Source organism: Podarcis gaigeae, assembly GCF_964106915.1.
Source record: "Podarcis gaigeae genome assembly, chromosome: Z".
NCBI lineage: Eukaryota > Metazoa > Chordata > Lepidosauria > Squamata > Lacertidae > Podarcis > Podarcis gaigeae.
This window is the reverse complement of record NC_139691.1, coordinates 26,128,673-26,147,302: the sequence shown is the minus strand read 5'-3', so window position 1 is coordinate 26,147,302 and position 18,630 is coordinate 26,128,673. Positions and strand designations below refer to the sequence as shown.

General features: G+C 43.5%; 1 protein-coding gene across 6 annotated transcripts in view; it reads right to left on the bottom strand.

The window, feature by feature from the left end:
- Positions 1 to 18,630, bottom strand: part of COL4A6 (collagen type IV alpha 6 chain) — a 173,224-nt gene that overhangs the window by 54,404 nt on the left and 100,190 nt on the right. For 3 of the 6 annotated variants that reach the window (XM_083722019.1, XM_083722018.1, XM_083722022.1), the window contains exons 6-14: positions 16,364 to 16,408; positions 10,977 to 11,093; positions 9,876 to 9,944; positions 9,107 to 9,142; positions 8,042 to 8,104; positions 6,777 to 6,812; positions 5,353 to 5,398; positions 3,840 to 3,928; positions 1,794 to 1,847 (exon numbers count right to left, since the gene is read on the bottom strand). In XM_083722019.1, the coding sequence (XP_083578145.1) occupies positions 1,794 to 1,847; positions 3,840 to 3,928; positions 5,353 to 5,398; positions 6,777 to 6,812; positions 8,042 to 8,104; positions 9,107 to 9,142; positions 9,876 to 9,944; positions 10,977 to 11,093; positions 16,364 to 16,408 (555 nt within the window). Of the gene's footprint in view, positions 1 to 1,793; positions 1,848 to 3,839; positions 3,933 to 5,352; positions 5,399 to 6,776; positions 6,813 to 8,041; positions 8,105 to 9,106; positions 9,143 to 9,875; positions 9,945 to 10,976; positions 11,094 to 16,363; positions 16,409 to 18,630 lie in introns of all 6 variants that reach the window. The other 3 variants (XM_083722021.1, XM_083722020.1, XM_083722023.1) reach the window with 1 other exon arrangement.

Below are 18,630 nucleotides of genomic sequence, written 5' to 3'. Positions count from 1 at the left end.
CTCTGCTGGTGGAGAGGAGGGCTTTACAGTGATGGAGGTCCCAGCTTTACTCAGTTGGGAAGCTGGCAAAGAGATAAACAGAACAAAATCTCCTTCCCAATTTCCTCCCTGGACACTGCTCCATTCTGCCCTGCTGTTCATCAGCAGGGTTAGGATTCCTCTGCCTCTGTAATAACGTCAGATAATAACAACAGATGAAATAATAATAATAGATGAAAGGGCTTTCCAGTGGCACGGAGCTGAAATGGAAAGGGATGCAGGTGGGAAGGAGAGAGGATATTCTTAGGCATAACCATAAAACTATTACAGGAGTAGCCAACAGGATACCCTCCAGATGTTGCTGCACTGTACAACTCCCATATTTCTGACCATTGGCCATGCTGGTTGAGGCAGATGGATGCTGTAGTCCAACAACATCTGGGAGGCATCATGTTGTCTTCCTCTGCTGTACAGCAAGGGAGCTAAGCAATACAGGAAGCTCTACCTCCCATATATCTTATCTGAGTGCAAGAGCCCTTTCCCCACTTGCGATTACCAGCAACTGGTATTAGCAAGGCATACTTCTTCCAACACAGAGGCAGAACAAACTGTACCCATGATGGCTAGTAGCCATTGACAGCCTTTTCCTCCATTTGTCTAACGCTCTTTTAAAGCCATCCAAATTGGTGGCCATCATACCTCTTGTGGAAATGAATTCCATTGTTTGCACTGTGTGAAGAATTACTCTCTCTTTTTGGTCTCTAATGAATCTTCCAACATTCCACTTTACTGGATGGCTGTGACATAGTTTTTCAAGAAAGGGTGAAAAGCTTTCAGCTGTCCTCTCTCACCAGTGCTGCTATGGCTCAGGTAACTTGGTCATACAAAACCCTTGCAAATCATTGACTTCCTGCTCCATTACCTAATGTTTCAGGAGCACAGCTGAGCATACAGCCGCATCACAGTATGCAGCAAGGGTCCCATGCATATATCTGGCATTATCTGTGGCTCATACAAGCAAAGGGAAGAGCTCTTGAACATATGGAATGCCCACATGCATTCTGCATGACTCTTTGGTCTGAAAAATGGGATGTGTGAAAAAAGAGCATTTCCCTTCTTCAACAAAACATAGATCATGTTTACTACCACAAACCCAAGAAGCCAAAAAGAATATTTGTCTTTGGGGATAGTAAGTAGGAAAGCTCATAACACTGATGCAATTCAGATAATTTATCTCATGCTTCAAAACTTTCCTAAAATATTTATTCCTTAGTGTTCCTTAGACTGTTAAAGAGGCTGTAAATTTTCCTAAAATATTTATACTGGACTGTAAAGGGGTTGTAAAATTTCCTAAAATGTTTAGTCCTTATAGATTATATGGAATCAGATTTACTAAGTTTTAATGTCTGTGGAACTTGATCATGGCCACCCAAGAAAGTGGGGAGAAGGGGAAGACTAGCAAGTCAGTGCTCAGCTGCTGGAGAGCAGCAACAGGAGATTGCATCATGTAGATGCACTTCAAAGTACTTCAAAGAGATAATGTAGGGAAGTGGCTCTTGCACCTCACTTATTTTATACCACTGTATAAAACATCTGAAACATCCAAATGTTGTTGGACTGCAACTCACACCATTCTTGACCAGAAGCCATGCCAGCTGTGGCTGTTGGGAGTTGGGAGTCCAACAACGTCTGGATAAACGCAGATCACCCCCCTCCCCAATGACTTTATGCCTTCTTTATAAGCTCTTTGTATTAAAAGAACTAGAGGAGTGGGAACATAGCAAACTCTTGTGCCATGGCATAAACAAACTTACTGGAGGACCAGGAAACCCAGGAGGACCAGGAAAGCCTTCAGGACCAGGAACACCCTGAAAAAAGACGCGAGAGGATTTATAGAAAATACTGGCAATTCCAAGGAAATGGGAACCATTTTAGAACATTCAAACCCTAATCCAGTGTTTCCCAAACTTGGGTCTCCAGCTGTTTCTGGACTACAATTCCCATCATCCCCTGACCACTGGTCCTGCTAGCCAGGGATGATAGGAGTTGTAGTTCAGAAACAGCCTGGAGACCCAAGTTTGGGAAATACTGCCATAAACTGTGTTTAATCTTATGGTTTGTTGTAACAAGTCAGCATTTTAAACCATCCTTTGAAGTTGGCTTGCTAACATTAAGAGCAGTTTGGTGGGTGTGGATGACAAGCAAGCAGTAATTAATCTAAAATGGAAGCAAAAGTTCCAAACTCCTTGCTTGTGGCACTGGAAAAGGAAGGAGTACATGAACCTGAGGATAACCTAGATTTGCGCCCATAACATTTAGCTCTGGTTTAGCATTAACTAAAAAACTAGCCCCATCTTGCCTAACCAAATCAGCTGAGACGGCCCAATTTAATCCCAGATAATCTGTAAAAATACTCAGTCACTTCATCTTGTGTTTTAGCAAATACACATGAACCCATCTTGAAAATATAATGACTGGCGAAACATGCATCATAAAAACCGAAAGCTGCTATTTGTCTGCCCTTATTTGCTTCCTTAAGAGATTACATTTTCCACCTGGGTTACTGTAGTTTCACGATTCAGAGGGTTTCTGTATAGAAGCTTGTGGTATGTCAACGCTCCCAAACTAATGATTAAAACCTTGGGAAGCCTTTTGACTGCTTCCTCTTCTGGGAAAGCTTAAGTTCTCAGCAACAAGCAAACAACCAGAAAAAAATGTTCCAAAATGCTTAGGTCACCTTGGTGGTGGTGGGAAAACAGTGTTGGAAATCATTGATCAAGGCTTCTGGAAATCAGACCAAGTGAGTTAATCATTCACAGAGTTGAATAAATATCGAGCATCCGCAATAACTGGCCTCAATTGTCTCTGCCCTCCTTGAATAACTAATTTCAAAGCAGGCTGATAAATATTTTTAATCACCTTAGGGGCATGAGACACATTGTTATCTTGGCTTTTTCCCTGGGGAACAAAAGGTCAAAAGGATGCTTCTAACCTCTAAGCAAATTCCTGCCAGTTATCACAAGACAGTGTGCCGAAATAGTGCTGAATCAAGGATTTCTCAGTGCATCAGTTCAATAAAGAACCAAGAGGTGGAAAAAGGTAAATAGACCATCTCTTCTGAGTTTGCATTTTGATTAATGCATGCACAAGGCAGGTATTAAATTTTCTGTTGCAACAGAATTCTCTCCCCTCCTTGCAAGGAGGTTGGAGAGACCCAGAACAACGGTGTGCAAGCCCCTATAAAGACTTTTGAAATTGTCTACCCTGTAGCCCAAGACTAGGCCCCAAAAACATCATACATACATCAAAGAAGGAGGCGGTCTCCAGCAGAAATTTGAGAGTGTTGCTTCTTTCCTGTCTGACAGGATACCTGATAATGCCTTACTTGATTGTATTTTCTGGGTAGCCTGGATATTCCTTTGAGATGGTAAATACTTTAGTTCCTGAATCTCTTACACATATTAATAGTTTGCTCAGCTTAACAGATACTTGCCAGACTGTATTTGAAGGGAGGTGCAAGACAATTGAAAAGCTTTTCTCATTTCCTTTCTCCATGCAGATAAATATTGGGGGTCCATTTGGGAGAGTCATAATGGCTTCAGGATTGCTCTCCTTACTATTTCAGACACTATACTTATGTATGTGTGTTTGCCTTGTACAATTATGAACATTTATTCTATATTTGAGACCTTAGAATTCCTATAACAAAACTTTCAGGCTTGGCTTGGCCTGACTTCTGCCACAACTCAAAGCATCGACATCATCTGGCCAAGCCAGAGAACCAATCTACCAAAAGATCAGTGGGTTCTCCCAATTTCACACTAAACATGGGATGGGAGATTCCAAAGTTAAAGACAAACCTTAGCTCCTTGCTGTCCTTTGGGGAATCCCATGAATTCCTGGATCCCTGTAGAAGGTGGAGGACCAGCGGGCCCTGGAAGCCCAACATCTCCCTATTGGGGGAAAAGATTATGCATGAGGCAATTCAGAATGTATACCTTGCATGGGTAAAGCACATTCAAGGGGTTTTAAAGCCAAAAGAGAGAAAAAAGCTTGGAAATCCCAGAAGCTGGAATCACACATCAGTTGTCAAAAGACATGCTGAGTGCATGGGGCTGAGTGGGTGTTGTTGGTTATGAACACTGGTAGATATTCTAGGTGAGAAAAGTCCACCCGAAATTTGGTTTGGTAAAGAGCCCCGTGGGTACAGGATAGCAGCCTGAATTGCAAGTTGCTGGGAAAGATAGCAAAGGAAAGCTTCTGCACTCAACAGGCATTTGGTTGGCCACTGTAGGAAGAGGGTGCTGGACTAGACTGAACCCTTGGCTCAACCCAGCTGACCAAACATAGGAAGTTGCCTTATAATGAGTCAGGTCCTTCATCCCTCTAGCTCAGCATTTCTACAATGACTGGCAGCAGCTGCCCAAGGTATCAGGCAGAGGGCCTTTCCCCAGCCCTGACCTGCAGATGCCCGGGGACTGAAATGAAGACCTTCTTCATTAAAAGCAGCTGCTCTGCCACTCAGCAGCAGCCCTTCCCTGTATTCTTAAGGCTGCTTCATCAAGGAAAGAGGATTCAGTGGAGTACAACTTTGGATCTGACTTTCTATTCATCATATTCAGGGGGAAAGATAGCAATGGGGTCAGTCTCTCCAGAACAGCTGCTATACAAACCAAATTTCAGTCAAATGAAGCTTGAATTAAGAGTTTTGAGGGGAACTGTTTTGAATGTATAGTGGGACCTGAGTTGAATGGATCGCTACTCTGACTCAGGGCTTATCCATATTTCCTCTGGTCCTGTTGCTTTCCCCCCCGGGGAGTTCCATCCGCCCTTTAGCACTCAACTGGAGTAAATGGCAATTTGGGTTTTCCTTGGAAGGTCATAGGGGCGGGGTGCACTATGGGGCCTCCGGGGTCTGCCTGCCTCCTCCCACTCAGCTGCCCTACAGCTGGGGGGAAAGCAGCAGGTGGACCGTTTGGGCAGCACGGAGCCTGCGTGCACCCAAGCCACCATGCCTCTCCCAGGAGAGATGTGGGGCTCAGGCGTGCTGCAGGCACTGCGGTGAGTGCCACCCGGCATTTTGTCACCCCTCTCAGTGGTGACACCAGGGGCGGCCTGCACCCACCACACACCCCTTCCTCCGCCCCTGATTCCAGTAGTATTTGATCTGACTCGCAGTAGCTCTCTAGGGCTTCAAGACCAAACACTGGAAATGGTTAGGGTTGTTGACACATTTGCTCCTGAGTAACTCCTTTCGTTTGATGAATCAAATGAGGTTCCTCACTGGGGATTAAATGGCTGGGATAACCATTAGCAGGATGCCTAAGCGCATTTCCAAATATCAACACATGGCAAAGCCAAAATAAATTGAACTTGCCTTTGCTCCTTTTTCTCCTTGGAAAACTAGGCCACTGTTACCCTGTTGAAAACCAAAACCAAATAAGCAATGTATTATGAAAAATAAACCTGTTTCAGATTTGTAGGGAAATGAGCAAAAAAACACAAATCAAGAAATCTCGTAAAATAACTAATGCACAGTGCTCTTGTTATTACATTTATTTATTACCTCCCTTCACTAGCAGGTTGCAGGATGGGTTTAAAATTCAGAGCTAAAACCATTTAAAAGAAATGGCAGAAACAGGAATTGATTGGGTCCTGAAAACACATATCTCAGGTGTCAAAGGCCATGGAGAATGCCTTGTCCTGGGCTGCCACCCCTTGAGCTTCTGGGAGCTGTAGAACTACAAAGAGGCCCCCCTCTACTGGTCTTAACACCTGATGGGGGCCTAGTATAGCTGTTTCAAAACAGGGGTTATAGGAGTCCCAAAGGCATTCCCAGACAGTAATCTGGCCGCTGCATATTGGACCAGCTGAAGTTTCTGAGTCATCTTCAAGAGCAGCATTGCCATTATCCAATCTGAAAGCTACCAGAGCGTAGATTACAGTGGCAAAGTCATTTCTGGCCATAAGGAGCAAAGCTGGCAAGCCAGCCAGAACTAGAAATATACACTTCTAGCCAATGAAGCCACTTGGTCTCTAGTGACAATGCTGGATCCAGGAGCACCTCCAAGCTATGAACCTGCTCCTTCCACGGTACAAGCCATCTTCACACCTCTTGGACTTGAGAACTTAGAACACAAAACACCTTTGCCTTTACAGGGTTCAGTTTCAATTTCTTGGCCCACATCCAGGCCCACTGCTCCAAACACCTGCCTAGCACCTCCATGACTTCTCCTGATTTAGATGGAACAGAGAGTTAGAGATGGGTGTCGTCCACAAATTGCTGACACTCAAGATAACAGCTCCCAGTGGCTTTCTATATATCTTAAATAGCATGGGGAGAAGATGGAACCTACAGGACACCACAGAAAAGTTCTCATGGCACTGAATAGTAGCTTATTTTGACTGCTTTCTGGAAACGGCCCTGGATGAAGGAGCAGAACTACTGAAACACAGTACCACCAGAGACTCCATGTCAACAGTATCAAAAATCTCTGAGAGATTAAGGAGAACAAGCAAAATTGAACTTCCTGCATCTCTCTCCCAGCAAATGCCATCAACCAGGATGACCAAGGCAGTTTCAGTACCATGCCCAGGCCTGATGCCAGGTTGAAATGGATCCAGATAAGTATATGTAATAGTTTCCTCCAAGCATGCCTGAAACTAGACAACCATATTTGATTCGAAAGCTTTGATGTTGCTTAAAGGATGCAAGGAAAGACAACAACAACGTTACTTATCTAATGAATGGAAATGTCTAAAATCCAAGAATCAAGGCAATAATCAAACATACTTACCACAGGACCTGGGGGGCCAGGTGGACCTGGTGGCCCCTAAATGTAAAAAAAGAAAATCAAAAAAATTACATATAGGAATTTACACTTGGCTGGGATGTCAATTTTTTTAAAGGCATGGGCATGAAAACAGAAAAAGAAGAAGCAAAGACAGGCACAAAAAGAAATGTCTGTCTTATCCAAAAATTAACAATTGTTTACTGCAGAGTATGCTGCAAATGTAAGCACAGAAGCAGAGAGAATGAACGGGTGAGATCAGATGACACATCTCTTCCCTAACTCTGGTGGGAAGTGAAACGGCCTCTTTCCTCCCCACTCACCCATGCCACTAGATGTTGCCCTAACTTTTAAATACTGGTGTGTGCGTCCAAAGCCAAAGCATCTCCTCCCCAATAAGGATGGTGAACCAGTCATAGCTGGAAAAAGGTATTCCTAGACCTCAGTGACAGTGTTCAATCCAGGAGCAACCACAAACTGCAGAGCTGCTGCATCCATGGGAGTGCAACCCTGTCCAGAATAGGCTGTTTCATCACCTCTGCAAAGTGAGGACCTGGGACACATTAATACTTCTGTTTTTTCATGATTCAGCTTCAGTTTACTGGGCTCAAACTCAGCCCATCCCCACCTCCATGCAGCAGTCTAACACCTCAACCACCTTTCCCAATTCAGGTGGACCAGAGAGACAGAGATGGGTGTAATCTGCATATTGATGACACTTCCTTCCAAGTCTCCTCATGACAGCTCCCAGTAACGCCATACAGATTTTAGCCTAGGGGAAGAGACGGAGCCCTCTGGGATGACCACAGGGCAACTTCCATGGCACCAAAGCAGCCCTGGAGATAGGAGCAGAACCACTGAAGCACAGCTGAGTCCAACAACATCTGGAGGGCATCACTTTGGTTACTCTGCTCCATAGAAAATATAAACCATTCACAGGTTCAAAGAGCAGCAATACAACTAAACTCTAGTTAAGTGCACTTAGGATTTCGGCCTCAATGATGAATTGCTGCATTGTCTCTGGGAAAGGAGGGAGGGGCTTCATTTCCACGATCAGTCATTCATTAACTGCACTTGTGTGTTTTCTCAAAGAAACTATTTTAACATTATGGACTGCTATTAAAAATGACACCTAAAAATTTAAGCTACCAACATTAGTAACAAAAATATAGCTCTGCACAACTGACAAAAAAAAATGAATATAGCAAAATGACTATAGCAGGAAACATTATAATTAATGGCAAGGAGGGCAAACAGAAAGAGTGACTTACCGGAAAGCCAGGTAGCCCACCTGGGCCAATAGGACCAGTAGGGCCAGGGAAACCTTTAGGTCCCTGGAAAAAGAAACATTAGGGAATATAACTTGCAATATCATAGGCTTTTTAGGTAGAGAATAACGAGCCATATATGCATGTATTATTCCCTTGTGCACAAAAAATCATATGCAGGCAAATTAGTGGAGAATAATCCTTCCCATTTTAGGGAATGGTTATTCCTACTTATTTGTTATGGTAGCTGCTTTGCTGGTTCAGAAATAGTGACCTCATCTTTAAAATTGTGAGAACAGAAATAGTGCCAATGCAGTTTGCTGTTACTCCTCCCTTCCCTTGTGCATCTCTTGGGCTGCTTCTACTGTGGATAGTGGAAACAATAGTTTCACATTACATGTGAACTGAGAAACTGTGGCTTAATCTCAGTTTACGAACTAGAATGCGAAACCGGGATTTGATTCTGTAATGGATGGAACACGAAACCACAACTGGAGCATCAAAACCAATGTGTGAGGAAAGGAGGGAGCAAGTGGGCATGCCACTTGTCCTCAATTAAGAACCATGGTTCATTAAGCTGAGATTGTTCTGTGTGTACTAGTCCATTGTGTACACCAGATCCACCTGCCGTTGTCATACAGTGCAGCAGTTATTTGCAGATCAATGGCGTGAGCAGAATTTGGTGAGCTTGAATCTCTTGCATGCTCTTTCATGGGTGGTCCCAAGAAGAAAACTAAGGATCACAACAGTGCACTAAAAATATGTGCAAGCGGAGTTCAGCACATGCCATCAGCCTTAACATAGGCAGTACTCCACGTGTGGTATGAGCAACTAGAACTTGGTGTGCAGCTATAAAAGCAGACATAGTATGAGAATTGATCCCACACCATCCAGAAATGCTCATGGGCTTTGGGATGATGATATCTGTATTCAGCATTTCAAATAACAGCACAATCCCAGGACAGCAAACATAAATAACACAAAGATGCATTTTGGTTCTCTTAAGGAGCTGCTTGTCAAGATTCAAAGCTTTTATCAGAAATGAGAGTGTATGGAAAACAAACTTACAACTGCACCATCCAATCCGGAACGACCTCTTTCTCCCTAAACAACAACAATAGCCTTTGATGAAGCCGAAATTAAATATTCAAACAAATGCTTTAATGCAGATGATGATAATGATACTACTACTCTTACTACCATTATCACAACAACTGGTTAACTATTACCTACATGCTAAGATGCAACATTACTGAGTGAAACATCTACCTTACTGGCTCAGATAAACATTCAGAAATAAAAATCCACGATTAAGCCCCAGATAGAGGCAAAATTATTTTAAAATGTCAAAAATAAAATATACATTTCTATTCATTTATGCCCTGTATGCATGAGCGATATAAACAGGTATGAAAATTGTAAACAGTTGATTGCAGTCACTTGCAGAAAATGCCCCCCGCCCCAACCATAACACAAGCAACAAAATGAAATGTCTTGGACCAGCTTTCCTCAGCCTGGGTGGAATCTAGACACATATAAAAAAACATTGTGAATTATTTTTTTAAAAAAAGGTTTGAAAAATATATTAAATTTCTCATGGCTCACCATCACCATCTCGTGTCACATTTGTATAATACACTTTACAACACACTTAAAACATTGTATTTGCAGCTGTATAGCTGAGTCCCTGATGCCTTTTGGATGCTTTGAACTACAGCTCCCATCAGCCCCAGTCAGCGCAGTCATAGTGCAAAATATCTGGAGGGTGCCAGGTTTGAGAAGGCTGCAGAAAGTATTATGCATGCTTCCATTTCTCCCTTGTTTGAACATATCTTACCTTCATTCCCTTAAAAACTCCCTGGGCAAAAGAAGGCTCGCCTTTTGGCCCCTTTGGTCCAGGGTCACCCTATATAGACACATATAAACAAAAAATCCAACCAGTCAAGCATGTTTGTTTCTCTTAAAAAAAAAAAAAAACAAGGGGCAGGGGTAGAAAGCAAAAACATGAACGTTCTTGAAACCAGTACCAAAAAGCAAATGGATATAAGCAGGATCCAATTGTTCACCTTGTACCTCCCAGAACTCTCCCAAGGCCACAACCTCCTTGAGTGCTTTTAACAGGTCTGAATATGTTCTTGGACTGGGACAGTGCCTCTTGTTTGCCTGGGAAGTGCTGGAGAGATGAGCAAGATGAGCAAGGTATGTGTGTGGTGTGTGTGTGTGTATAGAAACCTCTGAACTATACATGAGATGGGATGCACTCCATGCTAGGAAGGTAGCAGTTATATCCATCACTTTCCCCACATTTGCATCTGACTTCACCCACCTTCAGAAAGGTTGCCAGCAGGGGCAAGCGGCTTTCAGGCTCAAAAAAGTCCCCCCCCGACTTATCTGCAAAACTACCTTATACCACACCACTGCTCCCTGTAACCCATGACTGCCTATTCCAAATGACAGTGGCTTTCCATAGTTTTGGACAGAATGCCTTCCCAACTCTCCAAACATAGGGTTGCCATATTTCAAAGAGTGAAAAGGAAATACAGTTATATCTCAGGTTACAGACACTTCAGGTTGCGTTTTTTCGGGTTGCAGACCGCCAAAACCCGGATGTACCGGATTGGTTTAACTCCGGGTTTCAGCGGTCGCACATGCGCAGAAGAGCCAAATTGCAACCCGCGTGTGTGCAAATGCGCTGCTGTGGGTTGCAGACGCTGCAGGTTGTGAATGTGCATCCCACACGGATCATGTTCGCAACCCGACCCACTGTACATCAAAATCTACACTTCTGACATGGGCTGCCATATGTCTGGATTTCCACCTGGGTGCATTAAAACTATTTCCGCCAGGGTGCTGTTTCCGACGGCTGAATCCCGGCTTTGTCCGGGAAAGTTTAGACATATGGCAGCCCTACTTAACGTAAGGCAGTACAATGAATTACCGGGGGACCTTGCACGCCAGGAAATCCATCTGGTCCTGGAACCCCAGGACTTCCAATAGTGCCATTACAGCCATCCAGGCCAGGCAAGCCTCTGTGTCCTGGCTGACCAGGATGTCCCTGTGCAAAGAGAGAAAAGGAAAATAGTGCATTAAGATTATCATTTTGCAAACATCTTTGGACTTTAAAAAAATGTACAATGATGTAAACAGTTGCTGTAAGAGGAATCAGTTTATCAAAACTAATAAAAAAAATTGATTTAGCCAAATAGACAAAAATAAAATAGTTAACAAAAGCATAGCTGAACAATAATGACCTACGTGCGCTAACTCAGAACCCAGTGGTAATACACTTACTGTGTTCTTTATCATGCATTTGCAATAGCAAGTGCACTGGAGAAAACAAAGGAACACACTTGCAGATCTGCAGTCTACATGGAAATGAACACAAAAGCTCTCAGGATGGGTAATTATTATTTATACATCATCAGAACTCCCCAACCTCTGGATGCTTTAAGGGCTGCCTCATTCTGCATGTCTCAAGTCGATCATGGAGAACACCCTGGGGATGGTTTTCAGTAGTTCCCTACCCTCCCAACCTCACAAGGAGGAGGCACATGAAGAAGGGCCTCAGATGATGAATGCACAGTCTGGGTCAGTTTATATGGGGAGAGGCGGTTCTTGAGGTATTGTGGTCCTGAGCCACTTAAGGCTTTATAGGTCAAAACCAGCACTTTGAATTGGTCCTGGAAACTAATCAGCAGCCAGTGCAGTTAGACCAGGACTGGTGTAATATGCTCAAACCATCTTGCCCCAGTGAGCAATATGGCCGCTGAATTCTGCACTAGCTTAAGTTTCCAAATATGGTATGAAGCCTCCACATTCAGAGGCTGGTTGCATTTGACTCACAGTTCCAGTGCCACTGAAAACTGAAAAGTCTCCTCCTCAGGTGCCCGCTTTAAGGCGCAAGATAGAATATGTGAGGATATCCAATCACCTGTTTTGTTTTTTATAGAAAATGTACATTTTATGAAATTATTAATCTTCACTTGAGATTAGATTGGGAAGGGTAAGCATGTAAAGCCAAAATCATGTACAGTCAAAACAACCCCGGAGCTTTCCTCATGTGACCATCCATAACTTTTCAAAGTAGGCATGCCTCATGCAAGGTGAGGAACATAAAAGCTCTTTCTGTGGCAGGCAAGCCCAGTGTGGAAAGAACTTTTAAAGCTCTCTTCCTGACTTATTGGGCTCTGGGAAGGTCTTGCTCGGGCTCTGGAAACCTTTGGCGGATCTCAGATGGCCCTAGGAGATTTTGCAGAGGCCTCTAAAGCCCTTACGGGACCTTCCCAGAGCTTGGTAAGCAAGGTGAAGAGCTTGAAAAGCTCTTTCCACTCTGTGTGTGTTTAATTTGTTCTATGTCTGCTGGCCTATCACCAAGCATGTAAAGCTGTGGTTGTGCAAGTTAAATGTGTGCAAGTTGCAAGTCTGCTGTACTCCACTCCTTTTTAAAAGTGGATTTGTTGCACTTGGTTGACAGAGCATTTTAATCCACTTTTAATTGCATGCACCTAAATATCTCTGCATGCTCCTTTAATCCCTCCTGCAAAATTATGCCAGTCTGGGGATACCCTAAGACAACATTCGAACATGGAAAAGAAGGACTGATGGGTTTATCTCTGTGCTCTTTCCTAAGGGCTATTATTGCTCTGAAGAGAATTGTGACGCTAGATGGCAGCAGCTGCAGCTTTAAAAAAATGAGCACCTCTGGATCCTCACTGTAAAGGGCACGTAATTCTGAAGGGTCCTACTTAATCTGGGTTACTCTCTCAGTATTGTATGAACCAAAACCACCATATCAAACTCTCAAGAACTGAGAGGCAGAGCTTATTCAAGGTTTTTGCATTGTCTGACAGACATCACTGATAAATAAAGTATACCACATCCCAGAGGTAGCCAATCCTCTAGATGTTTTTGGACTACAACGCCCATCAGCCCTGGGGCTGGCCAGGGCTGATGGGAGTCCAAGAACCACTAGTGGGCACAATGTTGGCCACATCAGAGATAGGCTGATTTTGCAAAGCAGTGGTGGGGAGCCTGTGGTCCTAAAGATGTTGTTGAACTCCAACTCCCACAAATGTACCTAAAGTGCTGTTGCTGCCTACTACTGCCAGGTAAACCCAAGGGAGCCCACTGTCAGAGGAAGGGATCTAATAGAGGATATAGCCAATGTTCTCTGCCAGTGTGAAGGTGAGTTCTAACATTGCACAACAAAAGATTCCAATGCTTCTGCAAGAAATAGATATTTCACTGTGGAACTCCCTGCTTACTGACACCAGCCAGGCACCTTCACTGAACTCTTTTCAGAACCTGCGAAAAACATTTCTGTTCAGGTAAGTATCCCTGGATATGTCGAACGTTGACAAGTTCTAACCTGTTTCTAGTTTATCTTTGAACGTTCTAAACTGTTTGAACTATTTAAGCTGATTTCAACTGTTTCTATTGATAATTTCATTGTTTCTTTCTAAACCACTTTCAGACGTCCACCCCCTCCCCGCCCCCGGACAATCAAGCAGCATATAAAAAGGTAAAGGGACCGCTGACCATTAGGTCCAGTCGTGGCCGGCTCTGGGGTTGTGGCGCTCATCTCGCTTTATTGGCCGAGGGAGCCGGCGTACAGCTTCCAGGTCATGTGGCCAGCATGACTAAGCCACTTCTGGCAAACCAGAGCTGCGCATGGAAACGCCGTTTACCTTCCTGCCAGAGTGGTACCTATTTATCTACTTGCACTTTGACGTGCTTCCAAACTGCTAGGTTGGCAGGAGCAGGGACCGAGCAATAGGAGCTCACCCCGTCGCAGGGATTCGAACCGCCAACCATCTGATAGGCAAGTCCTAGGCTCTGTGGTTTAACCCACAGCACCACCCACGTTCCTAAGCCGCATATAAATTTTATGAAATAAATAAATAAAACAATACAAAGTTACTGGCAACCTGCTTAGATCTTGCAGAACAAGGTTCCGCTGGCAGAACAAGCACACTACTAGGTGACTTTAACATGGTGCTATTTGAGATACAACCTTGTATACAAATAAGCCACTTCCAACTATACAGTGCTGATTTGTGGGTGGGCTGCTTTTCAAACTGGGAGGAGCTTTCCCCCAATCTCAATCATCGCAGAGATGTATGGCGGGGCTGTGTGTGAAATGCCCCCCAAGTAGCTGTGTGGTTTTAAAAGATATTTTCTTTGTTTCACACTCTCCAGAAGGTATTGTCTGGCTAATGCATTTAATGTATAAACTGCAGCAGTTCAAACTGTGCTGGCAGCAACAACAATAAAATAAAATGAAATTAGGAGTTGGCAAAGGTCCCACTAAAGGATTATTGGGAAAATTAGCCCACACTGGTGGAAACTCCTGATTTGCAGTTCTTGGTACATCCCCTGCCCCTGCCCAGCTTCCTCTCTGTTTAAAAGCTACTCCCTTTAAAAGCAGGAGAGTCTGCTATTGTAATCTCTCGTATGCGGTTTAGGAGTAAAGTATCTTGTGTCAACACACCATACAGTAATAAAATATAAACACTGAACTGTGACTATTCAAAGCAATCACGTGCAATTCTTTATACATATCTTTATGTATTTAGATTTACAGCCAGAAGGCTGCAGATATCTCTAGGGACAAGCTCATTCAGTGGAAATGATAATTATATGTGTTTGCAAATAAAGGCCAGCAGCTCCTACCCACAAGTAGATAACTAGATAATACTACAGACTGTTTGTGGGCTACATTCTCTCCAGCTTCTACAATGTTATAAACAGCCTGGAGTAGCTTTCTTGATTTGAGATGGAGCTTACAGAAATGATGAGCTCAAATTGTACCTGTCATTGCTATAGGTCAATTCATACTTTGCATTAAGCCTGCTCATTTGGGCACTATATAGCTGCAGAGCAGCAGAATGAGATGGTAGAATGGACTACACAGTGCCAGATTTCAGGTGAAGAAAATCACAGACTTATGCAGTTGAGAAATGATAAACAAAATTTAAAGCCCTGTTGTGTTCAAAAGTGGATTCCCTCCCTGAAATGGCATGGTCTCTTCCCTCTTACTGCTGTTGTTAAATGTATGCTTACTACATAATGTGACTTACAATTATACATATAAAAAAACTTACAAGTATAAAAGTTTAAGGCTAACATCAAAGCCGTAGGGCAAAAGCAAGTGTGGTGCCCTCAGCGCTACATTGGATACAAATCACTATACCAAGTGTTCCTGCTCTATCAATTCAGATTAAAGAGATTACAATAGCGGGTGTTACGGATGACACAGTGACACCTTTTTCTAACACAGTGCCTGGGAATGGCCTGCCTTCTAAACTTTTCCAGAGGAACTGAATAAACATTGAAAAAAAAGGGGGGATAGATTCACTCAAGGATGAACGCTAGCCCAATTTAATAAGCAGCTCTGTATATTATGAGAGCTGGAGGGGGGGCCCCTCTGGTGAGTTCCAGATCTTGCCTTTAAAATAGCCTGAGGTTCCTCCCCTGCCCCCAAACACTTTTAAACAGAACTGATAGAAGCCATTCCATGCACTATTTCATTGTGTTGTTTCCATTTAGCAAGCCTTGTATATTCAGCTGAAATGGTATAAACCTTGCATCTCGCTTTCCAAACTACTGAACCTTGTTCCATGGGAAAAACTAAACACATGCTGCAGGGTGGGGGGTTTTTAGAGGGCTGCTTCTCCCGTACATCTGTGGTTAACAGTTCATAAACACAGGCGGTTGCAGCGGCTGCTGCCAAGAGATTTCATCGGTCCAGCTGCATCAACACGGAAAGACAGAAACTTACCTGGCGGTCAACATTTCCTACACGACCTTTGGTGGCCCTTTCCCTCCTGCAAGGACTCCCACTGTGCAAAGGCTTTCCAGTTCCCTTAAAGGAACCCATAAGTGTTCTGTAGCAATCACATCCAGTCCTCACACAGATTGGAATGGGACTGCACTGGAAACCGTACCACATTTTTTCAAGCATTGGGAACTGTCTGTGTTCACGGCATTAACAAAAAAAAGTAAATTGGTACTAGCCAGTTTCTCCATGTGAAATATAAGAAAGGTGGAACTGGGAAGCAGATTCATTCGGCTTATGGTTTATTGATGTTTAACAGTAATGATTGCATTTATTAATCCTGTGTGCTTATTATATTACTTACCTGAATTATACAACAGTGACTTGCCTATACACAGTTTACGGGAAATATGATGAGATGCAGCCTGCTTTTTAGGTCAGATAAATGACTATGCATTTTCTGGGGGCATGGGAAAAGCAAAACAATACAAACAGCAGCATTATTTCAAAACTTTATACTTAATTTTTTAAAACACAGAGAGACTTACAGGAACTCCGGATATTCCTGGAAATCCCGGGACTCCCATTGGGCCCTGAAAGGATTAAAAAGAGGCAGTTGATGTTTCATCTGATCCATAGATCTGAACTCTGTTAGCAATTTATGGTAGTTTAGAATAAAGATGGACTAGTCACAGGTGATCAACTGATCTATTTGTCTATTTACCCTTTTCTTAAACACCTGAAATGTATATTTTAGGACCTCCCTCCTTTTGCAAAAAACAAAAAGCAAAACTCTTTTAAACTAGAAAGAACCCTGATCATCTTGGTTGCCCTCCTCTGAACACATTCCAGCTTGTCAATATTCTTTCTTAAGTTAAGAAGTGAGTGAAAACGATGAATTGTGAGTTTAAAATACAAAACTGCATATGCTCTGAGTATTTTCAATGGTGTTGTTGTTTACTAAGACCACCTAAATTGTTTGTGTTTGGCCAAGAGACATGAAATGCTCTGAATATTTTTTGTAGTAAATGAAAGCTTAATGATTACGGTCAATTTAAGGTAAAGGTAAAGGGACCCCTGACCATTAGGTCCAGTCATGGCCGACTGTGGTCACTGTGGAACTCCCTGCTTACTGACACCAGCCAGGCACCTTCACTGAACTCTTTTCAGAACCTGCGAAAAACATTTCTGTTCAGGTAAGTATCCCTGGATATGTCGAACGTTGACAAGTTCTAACCTGTTTCTAGTTTATCTTTGAATGTTCTAAACTGTTTGAACTATTTAAGCTGATTTCAACTGTTTCTATTGATAATTTCATTGTTTCTTTCTAAACCACTTTCAGACGTCCACCCCCTCCCCGCCCCCGGACAATCAAGCAGCATATAAAAAGGTAAAGGGACCGCTGACCATTAGGTCCAGTCGTGGCCGACTCTGGGATTGTGGCGCTCATCTCGCTTTATTGGCCGAGGGAGCCGGCGTACAGCTTCCGGGTCATGTGGCCAGCATGACTAAGCCGCTTCTGGCGAACCAGAGCAGCGCACGGAAACGCCGTTTACCTTCCCGCCGGAGTGGTACCTATTGATCTACTTGCACTTTGACGTGCTTTTGAACTGCTAGGTTGGCAGGAGCAGGGACCGAGCAATTGGGAGCTCACCCTGTCGCGGGGATTTGAACCGCCAACCTTCTGATCGGTAAGTCCTAGGCTCTGTGGTTTAACCCACAGCGTGACCCGCGTCCCTTACAGTCAATTTAAGACATCTCAAAAAGTATTTTCTGGTGCATCCCTTTTTTTGTGTGTGGGGGGGACTCTATTTGGGAAACTGCACCAGGGTCCCCAGCCACCTTGATCTGGCCGGGCAAGACCCACTGTGATGTGCTTCCTGAGAGGTTCCTTATGAAGCCGATATACTGCAAAAGGTTCCCTAGCCCAGCTGTAGTGAAAGAAGGAATTCAAAAATAGAAACTTCAGACTGATGGCTGAAGGAGAATTTATTGGTACAAATACTCTGCCTAACACATTTCAACAAAATGTCTTTCTTCGGGTAGATTCTCTTGAATCAAAAGGTGCCATTTCAGAGTTTTGGTATACAAAGGATTAGAACCAGCACACTTTGTTCAAACACAGTGAGCGGCCAATTAAATTCTCCTTCAAGCACCAGTTTGTGAGCTTTGCCTCTTCTTGGCTTCTGTGCCTTGCCCTCCATTCTTTCTGATTAAATGATATTACTCCGCAGAGCTGTTTGCCAAATTGCTCTCTTGGCCATATTTTAAAAGTATTTCCATAAGCAAATGGGAGGCTGGGGAATAGTTACTTGGCTAGAACTGAGCCAAAATTTATCGGAAGAGGTCTACCCCCCTGAGAACTTTCTTTTCCATCACCTCCCGAGGGGGGGGAGTCATTTTGCAGAATGATCTCTGAATATCTTCCGCTCTTCTTCTTTTTTAAAACAGTGGAGGCTAGTATTCAGGGCAAATGGACCATTGCCCCACCAACTACACTCTGCCCTCATCCAGCTAACTTACAACCAGCCTAGGGAGTAGCACTGCCTGTCATTGTCCTCCTTTGCTGCCTTTGTCAAATTCAGCAGTAAGGAGGATGGAGACAAAACTAGAATTACCTGGCTCCACCACATATATACAAACCTGCACAGGTCTAATAAACATTTTCGGAGGCCAGTTTCAAAATTTGGACCTGGAACACTCCCAATAACATCACTGGAAGTCCAAAGACAATGCCTACCTCCTAAAACCCATGAGCTTCAGTACCCTTTCACCACATGTTCCTTCTAGAAGCAGCAGTAGAAAAGTTGTCTTG